The sequence below is a fragment of the Cololabis saira genome, chromosome 8 (assembly GCF_033807715.1).
Source record: "Cololabis saira isolate AMF1-May2022 chromosome 8, fColSai1.1, whole genome shotgun sequence".
Classification (NCBI taxonomy): domain Eukaryota; kingdom Metazoa; phylum Chordata; class Actinopteri; order Beloniformes; family Belonidae; genus Cololabis; species Cololabis saira.
In genome coordinates this window covers 39,628,755-39,654,536 of record NC_084594.1, presented here as the reverse complement: position 1 = coordinate 39,654,536, position 25,782 = coordinate 39,628,755, and the positions used below count along the sequence as shown (strand labels likewise).

Genomic DNA, 25,782 nt, shown 5'->3' with positions numbered 1-25,782 from the left:
TCTGTTCACGCCGCCCGAATGATCCTTCCAGTGTCATGTGACTTTTACGAGCCGTTCAGATTTGTGCATTTTCGTTACGTAAGCAAAATGCAAACCAAGCCTCAGTCTCCTCCGCTGCTGAAACCACGCCCACAACTAACTCCGCCGGCCAGAGCTCCGCCATTGTTCAGAAGCGATGGCTGTTTCCACAGCGAGGGACAGTAGAAATGAGGTTTTGCATCGACATTTAGAATCAGAATCAGAATCAGAATCAGCTTTATTGGCCAGGTTCGAACATTGTCCAACAAGGAATTTGATTCGGTTATTTCGCTCTTTGGTAGTAAAAAAAATAAACAATAAACAAATAAACAATAAACAATGTGGTATTACTATCTACAGTATAAACATTTTAACATTTTATGGTGCAGCAGTTTGAGGTAGTGATAAAAAGAAGGATAGTTCTGAATAAAAATAAGAATAAGTATAGTATAACCTATATACAATTTTAACAGACAAATTATACAAAAAATACAAAAAATTATACAAAAGGAAGTACAAAAGTGAGAGGTGCAGCAGAGTGAGGCAGACATGGTTATTAAAGAGGGTGCTGGATGATTTTTTTTTTTTTTTTATTGCACGTGTTTGGTTACTCTGAGACTTATTGTTTGTGGGAGTTCATCAGAGCAACCGCTTGCGGGAAGAAACTGTCTTTGTGTCTGGAGGTTTTGGCGTACAGTGCTCTGTAGCGCCGTCCAGAGGGGAGGAGTTGGAACAGACTGTGTCCCGGGTGTGAGGGGTCTGCAGAGATTCGACCTGCCCGTTTCCTGGTTCTGGACCGGTACAGGTCGTCGATAGATGGGAGGTTAGTCCCAACTATCCTCTCTGCAGACCTGATGGTCCGTTGCAGTCTGTGCCTGTCTAGTTTGGTGGCTGATCCAAACCAGACAGTGATGGAGGAGCAGAGAACAGACTGTATGATGGCAGAGTAGAACGTGATCAGCAGCTGCTGTGGCAGGTTGAACTTCCTGAGCTGCCGCAGGAAGTACAACCTCTGCTGCGCCTTCTTCCTGATGGAGTTGATGTGGGTGGACCACTTCAGGTCCCGGGAGATGGTGGACCCCAGGAACTTGAAGGAGTCTGTGGAGGAGACGGTGCTGTTGAGGATGGTGAGGGGGGGGAGTGGCAGTGGGTTTTTCCTGAAGTCCACTGTCAACTCCAGTCTTGAGCGGGTTCAGCTCCAGGTGGTTCCGACCGCACCAGTGGACCAGCTGATCCACCTCCCGTCTGTACGCGGACTCGTCACCTTCCCGGATCAGGCCGATTTACCCTCATAAAAGGATCAGTACCAGCAGTACGGACCCGGCAACTGCACACGAGTCAGCGGTAAGTGACATTCATTTTTTATGTTATTTATATTTGTCTACAAGTATGATCTTTGCATGGGCTAAGTATTTAGCTTAGCTCCGGTGTTACTCCGTGTTACGGAGCTCTTTTAGTACCGTAATACATTTTTTTTCTGTTTATGGTTTCAGATCTTCCAAGCACCTGAAGCTGTTCAACAACACATTCAGAAGACGCACTGCCCTTCCTTGAGCCAGCAATAGTGCATAAATGTTATTTTAATTTTTTTAACAATAAAGTTGCCATTTGTGAACCTTCAGTGTTGTGATTTATTTACCGTTAACATGATTTATTTGTCTTGTAACATAAGAAATGAAATGATGAGGAATTGGAGTAAATAACCGTGGTGTAACTGTTTAGAATTCAATTAAATCTTCCTGTGTGAAGACAAGGTAACTAAAGGCTGATTTATGGTTTCGCGTTACACCAACGCAGAGCCTACGGCGTAGGGTACGCGTCGATTTAAAGGAGCTTGAGGCCGGATTGAGGCAGAATTTATGAAAAAAATTTGTATATGTTTTAAGTTTTCTAGTAATAATGTCAGATGAAGCGTTCCAAACCAAAAAGAATGATCCCTCTAGTGTATCTCTCCGTTGCCTTGAACAGGCTGTGTGCTGCAAAATGTGCTGCAATTCGGGGCCCAAATTTCCCGCGCTGGGCTGTGGATGTGACGTCACATGACGCTGCATGCACGTTCTCCCCGTTCTCCCGTGCCGGCTTCACTGTTGGCTGCAGTACCCCCAACGGCCATCGTGGTGAAGGGTGGCGCTAGAGAGTCTCATTTCTTAAAAGGAGCCTCAAGCTCCTTTAACGCAGAACCGTAATTCAGGTTTAAGATCCCAGCGTCCGACTATCACGTCGAGCTGCGTGACATCGGACGCTCTCTGTCCACACTGAAACCGTTAAACCCGCGGCCAGTTAGGACAGTCCAATACAAAAAATAAAGCAATGGAATTGATTTTGTCACTGAAGTTCGATCGCATCGCATCGCATGGGACACGCTTTAATAGTGTACGGAGCCGCTGCTCTACTGCCCGGAGAGGCTTTGTTCCATTCCCTGCTACACGTCATTCAGGCAGCCAATCAGCGCAGAGCCTCATTATCATAGCCTCCCCGCCCCTCAGAATCCCTCATAGAGAAGGAGGCTAGAAGCGGTAAAAATAAAGACATGGCCCAGAGGCTGAATTTCTGATTTATGTAGAATAAACAAGCTTTTGATTGTTTTTAAGACATTCAAGGCCTGTTTAAAATATACATTAAATGCCACAATAGGTCTCCTTTAACATCGATTACGCAACATACTGTAAACTGATATGAACCATGCCTCAGAAAAAGGAGATCTCTGAACACGAACCAATAACGCTAAAAAAGGTATCCTCATCCATATGCAAACATAAATCCGACAAAAATCGGATACATTTATTTCCATCTGCTGTCTAAAACAACAGATGGGATTTTCCCCGTAATTCAGAAAATAGAGAGAATTCAAAAACACTTAAATTCAAAAAAGCTGTCAAAAAGACAATAAAAAAACTGAGGGAAAATAAAATAAACAGAATTGAAAAAGAAAAAATGATTGAACTAAAGTGGCTCTGAAAAGAGTGACGGTCCAGAAAGTCACTGCATTCATGGGAAAGTGTCCTGAGCATCGTGTCAGTCATTTGCTCGTGCTTGCTGTGTATTCTGGGATTTTAAATCAGAGATACAACAATGAATACATGTAAAATCGTAAATGTGTAGTTGCACATTTATGTCACATTTTGTATATGACATATTACCTACATGTAAATTGTGTTTTTAAATATATTTCTGTACCTGTAGCGGAATAATAATGCAACACACTGCCCTCAGACTATCAGTAATTACTTCGGGCAGTTTTTAGAAAAGTCACCAATCAGTGAAACTGATCAGTCTATAACTGACATCCTAGATGTGTGGTAACACGTGAGGGGGCTAATCAGGTGAGTAGACGATGCTGAGTTTGCTTCAGGAGAGGGTCCTAATCCTACCTCCTTTTGCCTGCACTGGATTACACCACTTTAAACATTTGTTAGTTGTGCCTGGCAGCCACATTACTTTAGCAGTCGCAGCCCTCAATAATGGAAACGTGTTGTGTTCTGGCATTTTGGGCTTCATTTCTTGTGTTTTACTTTTTTTTTTTAGTTTTGTTCATTTTTGTGACCTGTTTCCTGTTTTACTTTGAAAGTCCATGTCCTTGTGTGTTTAGCTCTTTCTTGACTTTCAATGATCCAATGACATCTTATAACATTCTTAAGAAAACATGAAGAATTCGGCAAAACTATTTATTGTGGCATCAATATTTCAGCAGCAGGTGTCCACCAGTTTATGCTCTGGACGGAGACATGTGGAGGAGTCAAGATGGCTGGTGAAGGAAACACACCCATGCACCAAAGAAAAACCTGTGTAGCAAAATCAAAATACATATATGTGTCTTTCAGGTTTTGCGAAATTTGGTATTAATCATTTATACTTTTTTTTTTAAAGGGGAAAAAACATTTTATCTTCCAACCAATGGCCTCACCTCCCATGTGTGAAAATCCTGGAAAGAAAGATGAGGGCTAAAGGAAAAGTTTATGTTAAAACTGAGCATGGACACCAACTCCAGGAGTATCGAAGCACACTGGGGAGTTTTTAAAAGTACATGCACATATTGTTATCAGTATCTCATATTTTTTAAGACAAATGATAAAAGCGTGGCTCAACAGGGAGCAGACAATAATAATAGCCTTGTTTATTTTTATTTTCCTTTTTTTCTCAAGTTGGATTTAAAAACTGAAAGAAACTAATTGAATTGGAAGACAAAAAAAAAAGGATGGCTAACTGTTGTGCAGCTTTTGTTGTAAACGACAGCATGTATCATGGAGCTTCTGCACCTTGTGGACCCGGTAGTTAAGACATACATGGAAAATACTTCAGGGCTCAACCTCAGCTTGATAGTATAGTTTACACGAGGCAGTTGGTGCTGACAGGAAGGGACACGTACGAATAAACTGAAAAATGTGTTGTGTTTTAAAAATTAAACACCAGATATGAACCAAGTCTAGTGGGTCCCTTCGGGTGCAAGTGCACTTTATTGTGACCTCAGTGGCGGCCAGTGTTGGGGGTAATTCATTACAAGGGTAACGCATTACAGTAATTTATTACGTTTAGGCAGTAATGGAGTAATATAACGCGTGATTCATTATATTTTGGTAGTGTTATTACAGTTACTGAGTCCGGTAACGCGTTACAATCTGATCAGTCACACAGGCAGAAGTCTCAAATAAACACTTACACGTTACAAGTTAATAAACACGTTTGGTTTGGAGAGGGCAAGATGGCAGCAGCTGATGAGTCGACATTTTCAAAATGGATACACTCTAACCATTTTGAATACGTCTCTGAGAAAGAGAAAAATCTCACAGTGCGGTGTACTTTGTTTGCTGGTTGAAGACCGAGCGAACTATCTACTTCTAAAAATAGTACAGTAACGTCAAGAAACACCTAGAGAGAGTGCACAGCAATGTTAAGCTAGAGGCTAAACCACCGCGAGCAAAGCCAAACAGCGCAAGCTGGATTTCTTCAGACCAAAGGTGAAGATTCTTGACGTGGGAGAAGTGAGGAGGAGAAGTGGTGGCTGAGTATGTCAAGGAGGATGCCCTGCCTCTTTCTACAGTTGAGTCACCGGCGTTTCAAAAGTTTGTCAGCAAAATCCCTGTTCGATCAAGTGACGAGGTAAAAACACATTTCTAATGATATTTAAGCAATATCACACAAGAGGGAGGGGCGTCGTGCTGAATTTCAGCATTGGTATGAGTCCATTGTTGGGTCAAGCGCAGTTCAACAGCGGGGGAGAGATTTGTCCGTCAAGACTCCTCTCCCTGGCCCTGCCCCTCCTCAACCTTTCCCCGACCCTGCACCCCAACCTGGGACTTGCTGATTGGGCCGGAGCTTCGGGAGCTGCGTGCTGGCCTGCGGTCCCCACCCCTGGTCATCCCATTGCTGCTTCCACCTGCCTGCTGTGCTGTTGACGTCCCCGACCCCCAGTCTGGCCTTCGGCAGGAGGGTCCCCCCTTATGGTCCAGGTCCTGCTCAAGGTTTCTTCCCTCCTAAAGGGGAGTTTTTCTTGCCACTGTTTGGCTTAAGGCTTTTCTCCCACTATGGGAGTTTTTACCTGCCATTGTTTATGTAATAATTGCTCGGGGGTCATGTTCTGGGTCTCTGGAAAGCGTCTAGAGACAACTTTTGTTGTATTAGACGCTATATAAATAAAATTGAATTGAATTGAATTGAATAAGCGACAGGAGAGTATGATTTGTTTAATTAATTTAAATTTTATTTTTTAGTGTAAACTGGGTCTGTTAACCGTGAAATAAGGAAAACTCCAGGTTTCACACAGATAAGTAATTTAAGATCTGTGTCAGTGTCAGTTGTCTAAGTAGCAGACTCTGAGACTAACTCAGTCCGGAGCAGGATTTATTTTCAATAAAACCTGAGCATTCATCATCAGAATATTATCGCATATTTTTTCTTTTTATTAGTATGAAAGATTTATATTGACAGCAAAATTGCTCACAGTTCATTGTTGATAAGTACATGTGTAAACAATGTTTGTAGTGTCTTACCTAGGGTAATTAATATTCAGGTGTCCTCTTTATTTTTCAACGTGTACTACCAGACAGAAAAACATTTGCCAAAGATTTGGACAATGCCTATGATGCAATGGAAAAGGAGCTCAAGAAAAAAATGAATGCACAAGATTATGTGTCTGCAACAGCTGATATATGGAGCATCAATTACAAAAGCTTCAGGGGTGTGACTATTCACTGGATTGATGCAGGTACTTTAAAAAGAGAGAAAGCAGCAATAGCTTGTAAAAGATTCAGGAGCAGACCTACAAACAACATAGTTGCAACAGAGCTGGAGGACATCTTTTCCACATATGGACTGAAAAACAAATGTACTGCATGTTTGACAGATAATGGGATTAACTTTGTGAAGCTGTTCAAGGAGTTTCAACAGCGGCAAGCACAACCTGAGTCTGATGAAGAGCAGGAGGAAGAGGCTACTGAGGTAACCTTTATAGACCTGCACAATGTGACCACCAACACCACTGATGATGATGATAGTCCCCACCATTGATGTGCAGCCCATATACTGAATCTAATTGCAAACAATGAAGTTGACAAATAGTTGGCATCCAATTCAGACTCTAGGCCTGGGGCTGTGTATCTCAGTGCTACCGGAAAATGTTCAGCACTATGGACAAAGGCCAGCTGCTCAACTATTGCATCAAAGTCCCTGAAAGAAATCAGGAAAAAGTTGATGAACAACTAAATGACTCAAATGGACTCATGTCTGTGGAAACAGAGGTAATAGATTATCTTACATCTGCCCCTGTAAGGGAAAGCCTTCACCTCTTTCCAAGGGTTAAAAAAGTGGCACTCCGGCATAACTCTGCAACACTGTCCAGTGCACCTGTTGAAAGACTTTTCAGTGTAGGACTCGTGCTCACCCCAAAGAGAAACCGTCTGGATGATGAACACTTTCAGAGGCTTCTCCTTTTGCGTTATAAATTGCGTCAAGTACTTTAGTGGTATGGAGTAGTTGTAGTTCAGTTGTACATTTAGCTTTTGTTGTTGTTTGTCTGTATATTTTAAAGGGGACCTATTATGGCATCTAATACCTATTTTAAACAGGCCTTGAATGTCTTAAAAACAGGCTTTTGATTGTTTTTGCTAAATAAATTAGAAATTCAGCCTCTGAGCCATGTCTTTATCTTCCCATTCTCTAACCTCATTATTTATGCGGGATTCTGAGTGGGCGGGGAGGTTATGATAATGAGGCTCTGTGCTGATTGGCTGCCTGACGCGATGACGCGATACACCGCTACGAAAAAATGGTGGAAGCTCCGTCGTTACGTAACGACGGGAGCAGAATCTGAACAGCTCGTAGATCCACATCACACTGGACGGCTCATCCGGGCGGCTGTACAGACACTGCAGAATTTGGTTGCTTTCCTCCTTCTCTGAGTTGGCAGGCTGAGGGGAGACCACTTTATATATGTTAAAGCAAGAAAAATCGTGTTTTTCACAATAGGTCCCCTTTAATCAGTTATATTGTATATTTAGCCCTTGTTTGGAATGTTGAATGTGATCATTATTTCAGCTATTCTCAAGCACTTTTATTACTGCTATTTCAAGGCAGGATATATTTTCAGGTTCTAAAATACTTTATTACAAAAACGTGCGGTTCCTGGTGGCTGTTATACCTCTTTCTTTAAGTTTTATTGAACTACTTTTTTTTTGTTCAGTTTTTGCATTGACGCACTTTCTGACTCAGAGGCAAATAAATGAGGCATATAAAAAAGTTTTTGCGTTGTAATTCAGCTATTCACAGTAACCACTAATTGTAAGATGTAAGACCTCATTGGACTTTAATGTTGCACCCAGCTGAAATAAATTTCCGTTGAGAAAAGTTGGAAGTGCTAAGAAATGTCATCAGCCAATGAAATGGCTAACAGCTCAGAAGAGATGTTAAACACACATGAGGAGAAGTTAATTCTAGAGTTGAAAAGCAAATGGTATAATCCCCGTAAATGACACTTTCAGAAACTGCAAATTGTGAAAAAAATTGTTTTAAAATGATCAGATTATGGAGAACCCACATATTCTCAAAACTTTTGCTGGAGTCTATCCCAGCCCCTGGACAGGTCTATCACAGGGCCACATATATAGACAGATAACATGCACGCTCACATTAACACCTACGACCATTTAGAATCATCAATCAACCTAGCATGCATGTTTTTGGACTGTGGAAAGAAGCCGGAGTACCCGGAGGGAACCCATGCAAGCACAGGGGGAACATGCAAACTCCACACAGAAAGACCCCCGCAGGGCCGGGGAGTCAAACTGGGGACCTTCTCGCTGTGAGGCAACAGTGCTAACCACCAAGCCACCAGCTGTTAAAACATGGTTGAAAAGGGCAATGTTGTACCATGGAGCTAGAACATTCTCAAAAGTGACAAATGCACACGCCAATCCACAAATGCACAGGACAAGATTCACAAATGCACGGACCGAAAGATATCACAGGTATTTCTTCAAGTCCTCTTCTTCATGGGATTGCCACTGCAGGAGTAGAAACATTAAACCAGCGGCAGTTATGGTTCTGTTAAAGCATGTTCAGCATGTTGTTACACTTTTGCTGTATAAAAACATGTTTTCTAGGTGAGAAAATGGTGTCAGTGGCTCATCATGCTCACAGTGATCATGAGCGTCATATTTGATCTTAAATAGAGAACACACAATGACTCATCGCTGCTTAATTACAAAGCACTCATTCGCTTCTATAAGTGGCAATGTTTAAGGACAATGAAGCATGTCGTTTATATTCATGTGTGAGGAACACAACAGCCCTACTGAGAAGGCTTTCATCATTATTAGCAGCCTACAAGCTGTTTGCATGAATGATGTAGTCACTAATGAACTCTTTCTATTACACACACATGCACATATGCACTCACACACTTTTTGATGACATGATACACATGGGTTTGCTTGCTCCTGAAGTGTGGTGCACCAATTAAGCTTGGTTGATAATAAACCTGACCAGTTCCACCTTAGGAGCATCCATTTGACTATTTTCTGAAGTTCATGAAACGAGTCATCTTTATTTCCGGACAACCCTTTCCCTTGGTTCGGCAGCCTGGTTTTGCAGTGGGTTCTATTTTTCAGCTGCACGTGGCTTAGTGGTTAGGACTGTTGCCTGACAGCAGGAAGGTTCCAGGTTTCAACGCCCGGGCCTGATAGGAGTCTAAAAGTGACTCTATTATGCCAGTGTCAAGCCATCACATTGTCATCTTTGGCAAGTCAAGAGTAGCCCTGCACCCAGTTTACCTCGAAATGTCTGTAATTATTTCAAAATGAGAAAGATTGACAATTACAAGAAGAGATACTTCTGGAGAACGAGTGAATTCTGCTTTATTTGGCACTAGCAGTGTCTTTTGACTTCCTGTAGACCTCCAAGTTAAGGATGTGTAATCATAAATGTACGCTCACAGCCAGATATAAGCGATATGCAAACTCTGTGTGGTAGCACTCCAGTGCCTGTAGCTGAGTGACACTAATTACACAAGGATGGGATTTTAAGATGAATAAAATTTCATTCATTTAAAGTTTTTCTGTGTGCTGCATCAGGACATGTCAAATGATAACAGAATGAGACACAGGCCACAGGCAAACAGATGCAGAAATAAATAATTGTACTTGATTCATAAACTTCTGAGAAATAATTACATTAAAAATGGGCATATTTTGCATTTCAATGTTTTCTGAGTCATCTTAAGAGTTGTGCCGATTTACCATTTTAGACGTGACAGAAGCTCAAAAATTAATGTGCAATGAAATACGTAATACTTAATAAATTACTCAGAACACATCTGGAGAGGGTTTTTTTCCAACACCGTCTCTCTATGATATCATCTTTAACTATGTTTCTTTGCCCAGACACAAAACAGCCTCTTCCGTGGATCTTTGTAGTTGAAGAAAAAGGTGGTTTGGTCTGGCCGGTCAGCGTTCCTTGGTGAACAGCTGGGTGGTTACGCTCCGCAGGTGATCCTGATAAAGAGCGTCTCTCTCTCTCTCCTGCTCTCCTCATCTCACTGTGGATGAGGGGAATGCATGGGCACAGCAGCTGGGCCTCCTTCAGCTCCAGGTCGGTCCAAAGGCGTTCACGTCGGGGCATGCAAGGGTCCCCCGTTCGGCTCATCTGGGTCTCAGAACGTTTGCAAGTCACTTGTTGCAGCGCTGTAGACTGTGGCTGCCATTTAAAGGCAACCAGACGCTTGTTCAGGTATGATAATGGAGAAGGCCGGCCCATAGTTAATTGCTTTTAGTGGTAAAATAGGAACTGTGGCTCTTTATAGCCGGGCCTGGGCTGCCATAAATCGACAGCGGCCCTTCCTGCGTTTTTGGGGTCCATGCCCAATGAGGGTGCTATTCCTTATCACCAAATGGCAGTAAATGCAAAGCCTGCTGGGGCTTTGATTCATTATGGAGGTTCCTTTGTCTCAAACCATGCAGTCAGCTGTAAGAAATCGAGGCTGGCCTCAGAGTTAGGCCTCAGAATTGAATGTGCGAGAAGACAATCGATTATTGAGTGAAGTGCGATGCTATATAGCGCCTCACGCACTTTTGAGCTCTTCCGGTAAGTTCTTTGTTCGTCTTCTTCTTCTCCTCCTGTGTTGATATTCTGGGTTTTACTGCCCTGGCGGAGTCCCGGGGCAGTCACTACCTCGGCTAAGCGTGGGTTACGTATACATGCCGAAATAACTTGAATTAGGACTGCATTATCTGGCACTAATGACTCGATCTCAAGAGCTTCAGTTCGGTTCGACTACAGCCCAGCTAAGTTGTACACATGGCTCTTAAAAATTCCATATCGGTCGGATTAAGGCAACAATTCGACTTTCTGTTGGTGCATGTAAACATACTCACTGAAATATCTCACGGCAGCACAGGATTCTCTACTATTGTCATTACTGTTACTGAATAGTATGTGTGTAGCAGGTGGTAAAAAGTATAGCTGTAATACATAGTCCTGCTCCACATGTCAGAGCTCAAAATGGACAGTTCCAAAACGGATTACTGTTGTGAAGCCAGATATTCAGTCTTTTTGTATATGCAAGTGTTTCCTCCATCATGTCAAACCAGAAATGTGCCTAGACCACAGTACAACAATAGTTTGGCAGAGATTCTTGTAGGTCATGCTTGTAGTAACAGCTGGAGCTTGTAGCCTGAAGCCTTTATGATAAAGTGAGCTCTCCAGACCTTCATAGCTCATCTGAGGGCATTTATCAAACTGGAGTCACCAAAAACGGTGTAAATGTAATTTATTAATTTCCATTCCACGTACCCAACAGAACTCCTCAAGACTTGAAAAGAAGCTCTGATGTTCAAAATTGGTTGAAGCTCAGCTTTAAGGCCGAATGGACTTGGCGAAAAAACAAAAACAGTAAAGCGTGGAGATGTGTGGAGATACGGCACAGAAGAGGAAAGAGGAGGAGATTCATCAGAGCTCCTATTGTGCTGCAGAACAAGCAGACAGACGGCCTGATTGTGTTGTTGTGAAGTGTCTCACCTGGGAATACTAATCCCCATGGCCTGATTAAAAGAGAAGAGCCACATAAATTAAAAAAATTACAGAGGAAGACTATAAAAGCATAATATAAACACGTTGTATGATTTAGAATAGTTTTTATTTCTATGAAAACTATAATAGTTTGTAAGTTTATAAAAACAGTGGGCTATGACTGACGGTTATGACTGTGATCACCGTTTAAACGCTCTGCAGAGTCTACCTATTTAGTGCCATAATGCTGATCAAATGAGGCATGAAAGGGTGTTCCACAACTGAGTGGAAACCGAAACTGAACAAATATTGCAACAACAAACAATGTGTGAGTTTAATGAGGCAGAGTCACCTGAGTGGGTGAGTAGTGTGTGAATGAGAGGCAAGACTCCCTCATGACTGAGCAACAGGCCTCGCAGGGATGGATGGATGGATGGATGGATGGATGGATGGATGGATGGATGGATGGATGGATGGATGGATGGATGGATGGATGGATGGATGGATGGATGGATGGATGGATGGATGGATGGATGGATGGATGGATGGATAGATGATGCTATCAATATTTGAACTATGTAACATTGTATAACATTGTTTTAACATATCATTTGTAAAGATGAAAACTGTTTAAATAAATCACATCAAATAGATATACAGGACTGTCTCAGAAAATTTGAATATTGTGATAAAGTTCTTTATTTTCTGTAATGCAATTTTAAAAAACTAAAATGTAATACATTCTGGATTCATTACAAATCAACTGAAATATTGCAATCCTTTTATTATTTTAATATTGCTGATTATGGTTTACAGTTTAAGATTAAGATTCCCAGAATATTCTAATTTTTTGAGATAGGATATTTGAGTTTTCTTAAACTGTAAGCCATGATCAGCAATATTAAAATAATAAAAGGCTTGCAATATTTCAGTTGATTTGTAATGAATCCAGAATGTATGACATTTTTGCATTACAGAAAATAAAGGACTTTATCACAATATTCTAATTTTCTGAGACAGTCCTGTATAGATATAAATCTAAAAATAGATTTGTACAGATGGTAAAAATGTAAATTTCACCCTGATCTACAGAAAACGTTCAACCTTTTTTCTTCCTTCTTCACCCAATACTCCTTCACGTGGAAATTCAGGCATCTGAATATCCCTGAGATTATAATCTATGAACTCCTTGCTCAACTCACCACAATCATGCTTTTGGTGCCTGTTTCTTGTGATAAGATGAGGAGGAAGGGGCCCCATATTGATACCAGAAAGCAATCATAACCTCGGTTTTGGAAAGAAACACAATTAGACCAAGAAATTGAAATCAGCAGTGAAACCAGCAGTTTTCACACTGTGTGGTATATACGTACACTCCCCACCACCCTCCTCTGTTTTACTTCCCTGTGTTGCTCCCTCATCTTCCAATATTTTGGGTTGGATTGTTGTATTTTTTGATAATGAAAGACTAAAAATCTGTAAAAGTTTGATATCCTTGTCTCCTGATCTTCTGCATGTGGGTTTTTAAAGCACACCACCTCGCTACATCTCTTTCAGCCTGGACTTCCTGGACGATGTTTCCTCTCCTGTTGAATGCACCCCCCCCACTGTGACTGACATGATGCTTATTAATGACTGCAGTGAAATGTGCTGAACTAATCCTTTATCTCGTCTTGTTTCATAACTCGTTTTATAACAGAATAATAAAAGACAGTTTGATGAAGAAATCTCATGATAATTGTTAAGTTAGGTGGGCTTGTTTTTTCTCTCTCACTTTTTAGCACCATTGTCATATTTTTTTTTCTTTGAATCAAAAAAGAATACGACTATCTGTGTTTGACAACAGCTATTTTGTGTTATTTTATAACTTTGTTGTAGTTTTGTTTTAGTTTTTAGTTTTGTTTTTTGTTTGTTTTGTGTTTATTCGAAAATGTTTTTTTTTTAATTGCGTAATTTGTCATTTGTTTTTGTTTTTTTTATTATTACATTCATTGAAATTGGATTTCTTAGGAAAAAGGGACAGATAATAGAAGTTTAGTCTTTTTCTGTTCTCTTTCATTCAAGGAAAGAGATTTGTTGTCTGTTTTGTTTTCTTTTAATGAATGAAATAAAGAATAAAAATGAAAAAAATAAATAAATAACAGATGCCCCATATAGAGGAATATGTTGGTTTCATGTGTTTTACATTTGCTTATTGGGTTTGGGAAATAATCAGGAATAATGAATAGTCTCAGAGATGTTACGCTGCATGTTTCCAGAACACAAACCTACCGGTGGGCTAAGTCAGCCAGTCAACCAACATGTCTGTGACAAAGAGTTCACGCACCAGCCCGCACAATTCCCTGAGTGGGCCGTCATGGGAACAGGGAGACTCGGTGCATCATAGCGTAATGTGACGACGCCAAAATAACAAGCTGACAAGAGCTGGGAAAGGTAAGAGTTTGTCTTTCAGTGAGCACCGAAACACCTGAGCAGTTTTGTTACACGTCGAGGGAACGTGTCAAGATCTGCATGCCAGCTGATGTAGTTGGTCTGCTCCCCTTTTAGCATTTCAGCACTTTTTAGTGTTTAGTCCAGGTATACAGATAAGGGGCCTCATTTATAAAAGAGTGCGCAGGATTCATACTAAAAGTGCATGTAAAGCCAAAAGCCGAAAATGGCGGGCGCCAAAAAAAATCCGGATTTATAAAACCCTGTGCATGCACACTTGCACGCAATGTTCGCTTTATAAATCACAGTCCAGCTGGAAGGTTGCGCAGCTGAATTCGGCTCATATCCCGCCCTCTACACGCCCACTTCATACCATAAATGGGCAATGCAAAGTAGTATTTGAGATGTGTCGAGCCACCGTGCCACTAAATTTCACGGAGACTGAGATGGAGATGTTGTGGATGAGGTGGAGGACAGGAAAATGACATTATTTGGTGGTCACAGTAAAAGTAGAAAAAGTATATAAAGAGTATAAAATAAAGCGAGTGAGTGGCAGCACGCCGTTGCTGCCCATGAGTGCCACGGCGCACTGGGAACAGGGGAGACATGTCCCCCCCACTTTTCAAAATCATGTATTTGTCCCCCCCGCTTTTTACAGTTTAAAAACTAACGGTAGGCTCAGCCTGTAATTGCAAATCCTCAAGACACTCTGTGCGAAGACGATGCAAAGACGGCCCGGCAGCCCCGCCAAATCGGATCCAAATCGGATTTGGCTCTGTTCAGACTGGGCCACATCATTGACTGATCTGACGTGTTGCCGTAGCAACGACGTCGTAGCGGAGGCGTCACCCAGCGCGTGTATTGTGTGACGTCATGTAATTGCGACAACAAAAACTCTTCTTTCTTCCTCTGTCCAAGGACTGCTGTTTTCGGCATCTTCCGACTGCTTCATACCTGTAACGTAGCTCCACAATTCGAAATGAGTGGGGGGTTTGGCGCATGGGTCTGGTCTGGCGTCGCGTAGAGTGACGTCATGGACAGTCAAAACCGATCTGAGTGTTTGGAGCTGTTCAGACTGAGACGCATCTGCCCAAATGCGATATGAAACTAGGTGGTTTTGATCTGGTTTGCAAAAATCGGATCTCATGCGATTTGGGACTGTTCAGACTTCAAAAGAGTCATCCAGTTTCTGGATGGGCTAAAAATCAGATATTGGCTGGCAGTCTGGCAGTCTAGGAGGTGCCCGACACAGCGTGTCCGTCGCGGCAGCAGCAGCAGAGTCCTGACTGACGCTGTGCTTCAAACACAGAGGGACACGATCAGCGCTATTATATTATAAGTCTGATATGTGATGACATTATTAAGAGTATGACATGAATCTGGCTTCATTTCACCACCTCACCGCCTGCGTCGCCAGTTCCCCATATATCTTAAGAATGTTCCTACGGGAGGGTCAGGGTTGCCATAGGGATACGCAGATTTTTCGGTTAGTTTTTTCTTTTTAAATCCCAACCTTTGAGTAGAAGGTGGCTTGCGCATCTTTCAAGCTCTGTTTTGTGCGCAAGCAAGCTTTATAAATGAGGCCCCAGAACTTGCTCCCAAGTATTGCTGCATATGTCCAAGCTTTCATTATTTGTCTAAACTACCTGTAGAAAATGTGATACTTATTATTAATGATACAGTGAAATATATCTTTAGATTAATTTCTTCAGTCACGTTCAAAAGCACTTCATAACATGCTGATCATATAATCCAAAGCCAATATCCGCCTTCAGCTTTTGTGTTGGGTCATCTAAATCGCTAATACAATCGCTAATGCTCAATCGCTAATGCTCAATCAATAAATAATTTCACAGCCAAAGATGGTTTTGTGCAGATGGTTCGAAGAGCTTTCAAGGATTTAGGAAACAACACAAGAAGGTTTTGGTGTTGGCCAGTAAAAGAATATTCTGGTCTGACCTGCAGTTAGATGTTAACAAAAATACATGATGAGGAATTACATTTTAGTAACAAATAATATTCACAATTTTTTATTGTTTCCTTTGTTTCATTGCTGTGAATAACCTGGTTCTTATACTGGGATGAATTAATGAAAATCACTGTTAATGTTGTCTAATGTTGCCACTGTATGCCAGATGTCAATCATCCCAAACAACTGGCTGATGTCTGTTCCAGTCAAAGCTGCTTTGATAAAGGTTGAGTTTCCATAAATTAATATTTTTCATCCCTCCCACAAATATTCAGTCCCAAATCATTTCCCTACATACTAATTTCTTTCTACTTTTTTATGCGATAAAACATAAAAAAAGTTGTTGGGTAATTGGATGGTAAAATCCAAGGGGACTCACAGTTTTCTTATGAAATCTTGACATACTACCATTTCAAAAAATGTAATTTTAATTGAATGTGCCAAGATGCAGTGAGAGAAAAAAACTCTGGAATTAACTGGTTGTCATTGATTTGTGATCAAACGTGATCTGATCTTCATAAAAGCCATTGATAGATAAACTCAGATAAACTGTTCCTAAGCCAATAACACACAAGCTGCTGTATATTTTTTCTGACCAAATAAAACCATTAAACGTTCACAGTACTGGAGCAAAAAATAAAGTGAACCCAAAGACAAATCACTTCCACGAAAGTTGATTGAAGTCAGTCGTTCATACACATGGAATCAAGTTTATGAAAGTGTTTAATTTTACTGTCCATGAGAAGCATCTGCTGATGTGAAGCATATCACACTAAAAGAAATGGATAATAAATGTCCATCAGTATGTTCCGGCAATCTGTCTATAAATGGAAACAGTTTATTTCTGTGTCTACTAGCCAAGTCCAGCCAAGAAGACACCAAACAAATGACGCTGAATCCTTGACAAAATAAAAAACCATCCTTAAGCTTCATCTGTGAATTTACCAAAGAGCACAATACCAGGGTGCACATGGACAATGAATAGTTTGGGAAGAATACTCAGCTTTATGTGTGCCACAGACAGCACAAGGCTTCGCAAAATTAAAGCGCCATGACAGCGCTGGCGTACGGTGGAGGGAGCATCATGATTTGGAGTCTCCCGGCCTCAGAGTCTGGCCCACGTACCATCATGGAGGGGGAAATGAATCCCCCAGTTTAACAAATTCCTCTCCAGGATACACACCTCAAACACGGGCACGAATGCACCACAGAACGCCTTGAAAAAGAAAATGCACCTCCTGGACTGGTCCAACCAGAGCTCAGAGCTGAACAGAGGTGTCAAAAGTATTCACATTCATTACTCAGGTAGAAGTATAGATACTAGAGTTTAAAAATACTCCTGTAGAAGTTGAAGTATCAACTCAAGTTTTTTTACTCAAGTAAAAATATAAAAGTACTGGTTTCAAAACTACTTAAAGTATAAAAGTAAAAGTAATGTAAGGGGGAAAAAGCCATTAAGGACAAAAGCCATTGAAAATGAATGCATCTTAGTATAATGCAAATATATTAAAGGGAAAGTTCGTTTTTTTACAACCTGGACCTTATTTCTGGCATTTTTTATGGTCGTATACTCACCCAGGCAAGTTTGTTGTCATTTGGAGTCCTTCGGAAGATATTAGGAGTTTTGTGCGAGCCGATTCTCCATATAACGGTAGTGAACGGGGCACAGCGGGACACAGACGATGCAGCGTCTAAATAACACATGATTGCCGCGAAACTCGTTCATTTATTTTATGAATCACTAGATCTGCTTCCAGGACCTGTTGTCTACATGCGGGGCTGTGTGTGTAACAAATAAATCAGTTTGTAAACAAGACCTCTGAACTCATGACGTCATCTCTGTGCGCGCGTCCCAGACCCAGCTCTGTGTACAGCTGGAGTTCGCTACTGTTAGTTTACTGATAGTTATTTGAAACATGTCTGAATATTTGTCAAATTCTGAGGTTGTGGACGACGACTTTGAATATGATGGACGTCCTTACCGTTTTGAGCCAGAGTTTACGGCTGAAGAGCTCACTGAACGGGGGACAGAGTGCGCGCACAGAGATGACGTCATGCAGGTCAGAGGTCTTGTTTACAAACTGATTTATTTGTTACACACACAGCCCCGGATGTAGACAACAGGTCCTGGAAGCAGATCTAGTGATTCATAAAAGAAATGAACGAGTTTCGCGGCAATCATGTGTTATTTAGACGCTGCATCGTCTGTGTCCCGCTGTGCCCCGTTCACTACCGTTATATGGAGAAGCGGCTCGCAAAAAAACCCCTAATATCTTCCGAAGGACTCCAAATGACACCAAACTTGCCTTGCCAAGTATTGTAATGGTGCAAAAAGTCAAACTTCAGAGGCATGTTATCATTTATCCTAACCTTTATTGGAATGTACATCCAAGTTTAGTTGCAGGAATCTGAGGGAACGGATGTAAGAACAAAACTGGACAAGAACATCTGAAACAACCACAACCAAATTCACTCTATCCAGATGGAGCAATTTAACTGGATAGTTTTTTTTAAAGGTCGAAATGAAATAGAGTAACAAGGCTGTTTTTAAAATGTAAGGAGTAAAAAGTACAGATAATTGCGTGAAAATGTAAGGAGTAAAAGTAAAAAGTCGTCTGAAAAATAATTACTCCAGTGAAGTATAGATAACCAAAATTTCTACTTAAGTAAGGTAACAAAGTATTTGTACTTCGTTACTTGACACCTCTGGAGCTGAACCCCACAGATACTGAGGAATTACCTCAACAGACATCCCACAAAATGTTCTGGAACAAGGAATGGTCCAGAACAAGTCAATCCTGCTAAAGTTCAACCAGCTATTAACTCCAATAAGTTCACCTGCTTTTTTCCGTAAGTTCAATAAGTGTGTTCACTATAGACGCAGTAAATCACAGTTGTCTGTGTTTAACCTGCTGAATCATGGGGTGTTTGTTAGTTGTTGTGGTTAAGATGATGATCTGATCACATCGAACAGCAACCTGATGCAAAATATAACAGCACTTCTGAAAGGATTCACATACTTTTTTTTCTTTTTGCTGTATACAGGATGTAAACATTCACTTGTCTTTCCATTTTTCCCATTGTGAATAATTACAATGACATATTGTTTACAAAGGTGTAAGAGGCTTGCATAAGAATGGTTTCTTTCCTTCCTTTTAAAGGATATTACTGTTATTAGATCTCAGGCATGACTCATATCCCGTGTTTGAGTCCATGTTTTATCTGCTTGGGACCAGGCTACATCCTGCTCTGTTTAACATTATTTGTGAAATCCAAGTGGATTTCAGACAGTCTGGCTGTGATCACCCAGCACTGATCGGCTAAAAATGGACGTCTGATTTTGTTGAGTCACTCAGCACAGACAGCACAGGCAAAGCCAAAGGTGGTGTCACGTGACCTGAGATACCACAAGTGTTCCAGCTTGGGAGGTGAAGAGACTCACAGCAGACGGTACACTAGTGTCATAATACCTTCTGCACTGTTACTACTATAACAATAACTTATCTTTGTTGTTCTGGGTCCAACAACACAGCTGCTTGTAAAGAAGTCATAACTGTCTTCTGTGGTAACAATAAAGGCTTTAAGCTGAATACATTTTTTTTTGTGGGGGGGGGGGGGGGTCATGAAAATTAATTTCATCATCAGTGATTAAAAGAGGGTCTACTCATTTATGGCTTTATTATAAATATATCACACAAAGCCAGACACCAGGTGAGCAGTCAGGTCACAAAGTTTCATTTGACAACCAGTGAGTGAAGGTTTTGTTGGTTTGAGAACGCCACCTGGTCGGTGTCAGGTTTGAACGCAGGTTGGGTTCTGGTCTGGCATTTCCTGGCTCTGCCCGCCACAGCTCCCAAATTTCAAATAAAACACAGGTCCATTTGAGTTCTGGATAGTAAAACTCACTGGGTGCTTTCAGACCTGTGGCCCGTTTGATTTGTTCCGATTCAGGGGCTAAATCGATACAGTTGTTTCATTTTTCGTTTGTGGCGTTTGTGTTCACAAAGCAACCGTCTGTAGCGGTTCAAAGCTGTTAACAAATGCCATGCGCCAACTGTTCTCTCATTGGTCAGAAATGAACGCGGAAGGAGTTTCCTCTTCTGTACCCCGGGAAAAACAACAATAGTTATAAAGCCCTTTCGCAAAGAGGGCGCAAATCGCAGACCGCCGCCGATCCCATTCATTGTGTATGTACAACCGGCGCAAGAGCGGACCGCCCTGCCCCCGAGCTCGGCGGCGCGAGAGGGCGCCTGCCGCGGCATTTGCATTTTGCGCCTGCCTGCCCGAAATGAACATTTTTTTAATTTCACCATGCCACGCTGTGACGATATCTCGGCGCGTCCAATAGGAGAGAAGGGAGAAGAGAGAAAGTTGCGTCCAATAGGAAAGAAGGTGGTGGAGGCTGCGCCGACTCCTTGCGCCGCGGTCGCACATACACAATGAATGGAGTTGTGTCGGTTGCTGTGTGGATTATGTTCTCACTGCAAACGAACCGCTCCAGGTCTGGAATGGAATCGGGCCAAGACCCTAACCCTAACCTCTCCTAGGAGATCTCGGCTCGCTTGTTTTGTGCCGCATCCGAGCGCGATTGCTGTGTTCACATATACCAAACCAACCGATCTTTAGGGGGAAACGCTCCCTGTTTCGGAACAACTGCTCCAAACGGGACAGGTGAAACCACCCTGTGTCTTCTTGGGTAATAGTTTTGGGGCCTGTGAGGACTTGCATACTTTTTATAGAAACGAGTCAGCAGCTTCATCCGGAAAGACCAACAGACGCATGAAAGAGACTTTCGCTTCCAAACCTGAGAACATAAAACACCTGAAGTACATGATGCTGAGTTGGTCTTATTCCTTCCTCCTGTGCAAAACTGTTTTTACTCGTTGCCCACCAAATAAAGTAATATCACTTTGTGACAGACCTTCAAAGCTTAATGACTCTTAAAAACAAATATTATCCATAATAATTTAATGAACGCATCACAGGACAGGAAACAATAATTCATTAAGCTTCAAGTGTTTTTAGAGTTTTGTGCGATGGTGATTTTACAATTTTACAGTCTGAAAACTGACTTCATTGGGAGAGTACCTTGATTTCTATCACGGTGTGACTTTTTTTCATTAACGGAGGGGCCGTGGATAGTGATTTAACAACTGATTTACTGTTTCCAGTCGATGGAGATTTGTTTGGGGTCCCTCAAACTGAGGACTTAATTATTGTAGGCAGAATGACTCAATGGTGCAAACAACCATTTGCCATTTATTCCAGTAAGTGGCTGCCATAGTAATGCCACCCTTTCCTGGATCTGTGTAATGGGATTGTGTGCTGGTACAAATGTTATATGTGCCCATGGCTGAACAATGAAGGAGAGAAATTCATCTAATCTGGTTACCCAGGACCTTTTCAGTGAATCATTGTACTACTGCTGCTGCTCTCAGTGGCAATAGCTGCAGTGGAAATAAAATTAATTGTAATTTCTGGATTTCCTGCATTAATTTCCTATAAAATTTCATCTTCGTAAAATAGTATAGACAAACACACGAAACACCTACTGTGCATATGCAAACGTGCAGAAAGCACATTTTTGAAGTCACTGCTGCCAAAGGAGGTTCAACCAATAATGAAATCCAAGGGTTGCTTACTTTATACTCCAGCAATGTGATTGTTTAATGGGTATGTTCAGTAAAGAGACAAGAAATTATAATTATTTGTGTGTTATCAACTTAAGCACATGTGCTTGTCTGTTGTGGTGACTCAGACGAAGATCAGATCACTGTATATAACAGTGTTTGTATGTATGGCGGAGCCATTTGAGACAACCATTCTCCAGCTGTTATGACCAAGTACATATGAGTATCAGTGAATATTAGATTTACAACCCAAGTGAATCATCAGATTTCTGTTGGGTGTATTATCTCAGATCTACTCCTCTGCTGAGTGCTGTGATGATTAGTAAACCACAGCTCTGGGGAGAAGAAAACCACCAAAGAAGGATGACTGCTTAGCATGTGAAGGGTAAAGAGAAGACAGACCAATAAATCCTCATCTATGGAGTGTCAGAGTCTTGCAGTACCAGCTCAGGACACCGGGGGTATGCCATCTCCAAATCCCATGGCAACACAGCTCAGTCAGAGATAAAGTCCCCCTCCTTTAGAAATGCCACCTCAAAGCTCACATGCTTTATGAAAGAAAAACCTCTCTCAGGGGTTGTCGATTAGGGTTGTTGGAAAGTAGTGGTTTGTTGTGATGAAGAACAACAGGAAGCAGAGAGAGTGATGTTCCGAGGACCAGAGACAATTCCTCCTGTCTCTACTACAATGGGTGGGAACGTCAGAGCACATGCTGTCTCACCCTCCCTCACCCTCCTTTTCCGTCATGTTTGTGTTTCTGTTTTTTTTTTCATGCTGGGAGGAAAAAAACTGTTTAAAATAAATAATAGATTAATTGGACATTGGGTCTTGACGAGTTGCTTTTTGCAGCATGTTACTTCCGTTGTCAGAGCAGTTATTAAAATAAGGAAGGGAGCTTTTATCCTAAATATGGTTAAGGAACACAACTGTGTTTGATTTTTTTTCATAATTTGACCTAAAGGCAGCACAGTGCAGCGCTACTGTGGAAGCAACAGTTGGTTTCATGTGAGATGCATTCATAACACAAGTGAAGCGTGGATGTAAATTGCATGCTTTTGGGTTGTTTTTTGGGAGGATGATCTTACCTTTTGCTGCCTCCTGGCCATGTCAGTGGGCTGTTTGGCGTTGAATGGATAAGCGATGCAGCGCATCACGAACACATACAGTTGGAGCCTCTTCTTTTTCTCGTCCTCTTCTCTCTGCATCTTCTCCAGATCCTCCTTCTCCTTGTCGCTGCCCACGGAGGGGCTGGGGCTGCAGGGCCGGCCCCCGGAGCCGCGGCCCCGCGGCTGCAGCCCCGCTCCGCCGCCATGGCAGTCGGCGGCTCGGCCCGGGGACAGCCGCGCTCCCGCCGGGCTCTTCTGGGCCGCCACCTCCTTCCGCTCGAGCATCTCATCCCCTTCCTCCTCGCTGGAAGACGGATCCAACATGCTGCTGTGTAAATGGACCACTGGAACTGACTGGAAAAAACTGCAAAAGTAGAAGGGATCAGCCTGGTAATCACGGGTGAAGCCGCTGGAGACGCAAAAACCACTGAACACACTGTTGCTTCTCCAGAGAGAAAAAGAACAAAAGAAAAAGAAATCTCCACAAAATGAATAATTCAATCAAATAAACTGCTGTAGAGTCTGGCTGCTTGCGTGGTTTCCACCGCTCACAACTGTGACAGTCGGTGACAGATAGGAGGGATTTATGGGAGAGCGGCCGTGGAGACGGGGAGCGACGTGTTGCTGCGCCGCCGCTTCAGCAGGAGGAGGAGCTGTCCGCGGTGCTGAAACCCGACACCTCGCTGATCCCGGATCAGCGCGACCACCTGATGATCCAGCTCAGATCCAGCTGAGTTCAGAGAGAGAGGTTCAGACAGCAGCACCACACCGGAAGCGCTGGTATTTTTAACAATAAAAGCTTTCGCACTGGGTTTAAAACAAAGGAAAAACTAAATGTAAAAAAAATCATGCGCAGAAGTTGGTATCCTCTCATTTGATCATATGTGTGTGTGCATGTATAAAAATCATCCAATCATAGTATTTTATTTTATTTATCCTTTTTTTATCCAGGAAAGTCCCATTGAGATACAATATCTCTTCTGCCAGAGAGTCCTGGTCAAGATGGCAGCAGAAAAATAAATTAAGTTTCATATAAAAAAAACATAGATACAAGGACAAGTAACTTTACAAAAAAAAAAAAAAAACATATCAAAACAAGAAACAAACAAACATAAAACATACACGGATCAAAAAGCTAAAAAGAATTCATGACAAAGAATGACACTTGGTTAAAAACAATGACATTGTTCTGTGAAAAATGATTTTAACATATGTTTGAACATGTTAAGAGAGGGTAAATATTTCAAGTTGAGTATGGGTTGTAGCTCATGCCAAGCTTGCGGTGCATAAAAGGAAAAGGCCAATTTACCAACTCTGTTCGAGTGCTTGAGACCATGAAAAAAAAGAGATTCAACAGTAAGGATTTAAAAAGTGTCTGGAATGGCATGTCAACCATGACAGGCACTAAAAAGTTGAAGAACAGTATGGTCAAAGTGGAGGGTTTTAACTCAGACAAGGAGTTAGCTGATAATTTTAATCATTTTTATCTTAGGTTTGACATGGATGTCTCTGGAGGAAGTGTTGATCAGGCAAGGTCTGGAACCCCCCCACCCCCCCTACTTCCATATTGCCTGTTTTTAATCTTGATTTCACTGTTGAAGATGTTAGGATGTTATTTAGAAAAACCAAAATTAACAAAAGCCCAGGCCCTGATAATATCTCAGGTCACCTCCTTCGACACTGTTCAGATCAGTTGTCTTTTATCTTTCATCACATATTCAAGTGCTCCTTAGAGCAGCAGACTGTCCCTGAACTGTGGAAAAGGTCGATAGTCGTACCTGTGGCCAAAATTAAATCCCCAAAATCCGTCAACGACTACAGACCCATAGCCTTAACTTCTTTGGTTATGAAAGTCTTTGAAAAAATAATCAAAAAAGAGCTGGTAGAGGCTGTGGAGGACTTCCTAGACCCCCTACAATTCGCCTATAGGAGGAAAAAAGGGGTGGATGATGCAGTTCTTACCCTTTTAAATTTTGTTTTTAAACACCTTGAAGGCCCCGCCACCCATGCACATTTATTGTTCTTAGACTTCACCTCTGCTTTTAACACAATCCAGCCCCACATTTTAGCCTCCAAATTGCTATCAAATTTTAATCTGTGCCCCAGTATTGTTGGCTGGATTTTAGATTTTTTAACAAACAGACAACAGTGTGTCAGAGTGAATGGTGCTCTGTCCGACGTCCTCCTCTCCTCTACTGGTTCTCCACAAGGCTGTGTCCTCTCACCTATTCTATACATCCTGTACACCAATGACTGCAGAAGCTCCCACCTGAACAGACATGTCCTTAAATTTGCTGATGACACAGTCATAGTGAGTCTGCTGCAGGGGGAGGGCACAGTTCCTGGACCAGTGGTGGACGATTTTATCCACTGGTGTGAGGATTCCTTTTTAAATTTAAATGTGACAAAGACCAAGGACATGTGCATTGATTTTAGGAGGAACCCAAACCCTCAACCTTTAATTGTAATTAACGGGGAGAGTGTGGAGCGAGTCAAAACTTTTAAGTACTTGGGTGTGGTCATCGACAACAAATTGTCTTTTAATGAGAACACAGATGCTGTGTACAAGAAATCACAACAGCGCTTGCACTTTCTCCGGATGCTTAACCGGTTCGGAGTGTGCAATAAATTAATGACTATATTTTACCACTCTGTGATTGAGTCTGTCCTGACGTTTGCCATTATCTCCTGGTTTGGAAGCCTCTCACTAGGAGATAAAAAGAGGCTGGAACACATTGTCAAAGTTGCCAGCAAAATCATTGGTGTTGCCCTCCCTGATTTGCCTACTGTCTTTGGCAGGAGGGTAACATCCAAGGCTCAGGACATCCTACAGTGTCCTGACCATCCTCTCCATGCCCAATTTGAACTTTTACCCTCTGGCAGGAGATTCAGATTGCCCAGGACCAAATCAAACAGACTTAAAAATTCTTTTTTAACTCACGCCATCACCCAACTTACTTTACAACTCAAAAAATGAACAGCTGTTCCACTCTCCACACTACATCCTCAGTCCCCCCCAGGGTATTTGTGTGTACTTTGTGTGCTGTGTCATAGCTGTGTTTTTGTGCTCTGTGTTTTTGTGCCTTTCATGTTTCATGTTTCTTGGTTTTATTCCCCCCCCTGTGAAGCAAAT

The 25,782-nt window shown here is 41.9% G+C and overlaps 1 protein-coding gene across 1 annotated transcript in view; it reads right to left on the bottom strand.

Moving 5' to 3' along the window:
- Positions 1 to 23,055, bottom strand: part of cadpsa (Ca2+-dependent activator protein for secretion a) — a 223,723-nt gene extending 200,668 nt beyond the window's left edge. Inside the window, exon 1 of the mRNA XM_061727983.1 lies at positions 22,629 to 23,055. Within this exon, the coding sequence (XP_061583967.1) occupies positions 22,629 to 22,973 (345 nt within the window). The 5' untranslated portion in view covers positions 22,974 to 23,055. The remainder of the gene's footprint in view (positions 1 to 22,628) is intronic.
- Positions 23,056 to 25,782: the final 2,727 nt, after the last annotated feature.